The 1,203-nt window shown below is 28.8% G+C and overlaps 1 protein-coding gene across 1 annotated transcript; it reads left to right on the top strand.

Moving 5' to 3' along the window:
* Positions 1-687: 687 nt before the first annotated feature.
* LOC105461493 (fatty acid synthase-like) lies at positions 688-1,197 on the top strand (the record flags this gene model as incomplete). The annotated part of the gene is made up of 2 exons (XM_011707987.1): positions 688-964; positions 1,072-1,197. Coding segments are annotated over exons 1-2 (354 nt in total), but the record flags the coding sequence as incomplete, so codon positions are not given.
* Positions 1,198-1,203: the final 6 nt, after the last annotated feature.

Consider the following 1,203-nt stretch of genomic DNA (forward strand, 5'->3'; position numbering starts at 1 on the left):
GTGTGCTCTTCCGATCTCATTATATTATTCATCTTTTGTGGACAGGGATGAAATTATTACTACTAGAAATTATGTATCATTATCTGAAGCTTTTAGTGAGTTATCATTGTTATCAATTTATTAACCCTCATTTACTTAAAAATATTATCAGTTTGTCATCTTACTCTTTTTGTTATATATTATATAATGTAATATAATATGCATTATAGATTTTCAATATTGATAGTGATTATATCGGAATGTAGCCTAAAAGATATAGAATAGAAAACATTTATAAAAAATAATTATAAAATAAGAAAATATATAACTTATCATTATATTTATCGCACACATAATTCTGGTTTTATATAATACATTGAAAATACATTGTATTTGCACACGATCAGCACGCGATCAGTGCGCGATCTATTGAATAGGTGTAAAAATAATAGAAAATATCCTTAAATAACGATAAAAATAATGGCAAATTCGTTATCGTTACTGTAAAAATAACGACATCACCGTTACAGTTACACCTATAGGAAAAAGGTAACAAAAACACGGCAATTTACAAATAACGCGTTATTTCTCAACCTTGAATATTTATATAGCAAAAAAATATACTCCAAACTCAAATTTTATATAAAATGATGAACAAGATATATCATCTTTATGTGAATACTTCTACTCAAGATACTCAATAAAGATGTTATGTCTTGTTCATGTTTTATTAGACCATCCGGAAATTCCAAGTAGAATGGGAACAATTAACAATGTGAAAAAATTTGATGCGGATTTCTTCGGATTATCTTTCGATCAAGCACACACACTCTCGCCCGAAGCGAGAATGTTACTGGAACATTCTTATGAAGCAATTATCGATGCAGGAATCAATCCGAAGCAATTGCGAGGAAAAAATACTGCTGTAATTATGGGGTCATGTTTTATTGAATCGCAAAAGGACTTTTTATATAAAACCGCCCAGGTAGAGAAAATTATTATTATTTAATATGTATAAGTATATTAGTAAAGAATTATTGTACTAATTATTTAAGAATAAGAAATTATTATGTGCTAAGATTCTGTAATTAGTTAGGAGATCACAATGTTATTGGATGTTGCAAATCTACAATCGCAAACATGATTTCATACCATTTTGATCTGAAAGGACCATCATATGTTATCGATTCAGCATGCAGTTCTAGCCTTTATGCCTTGGCCGTT

Source organism: Wasmannia auropunctata, unplaced genomic scaffold (assembly GCF_000956235.1).
Source record: "Wasmannia auropunctata unplaced genomic scaffold, wasmannia.A_1.0 LD286420.1, whole genome shotgun sequence".
Taxonomy (NCBI): Eukaryota; Metazoa; Arthropoda; class Insecta; order Hymenoptera; family Formicidae; genus Wasmannia; species Wasmannia auropunctata.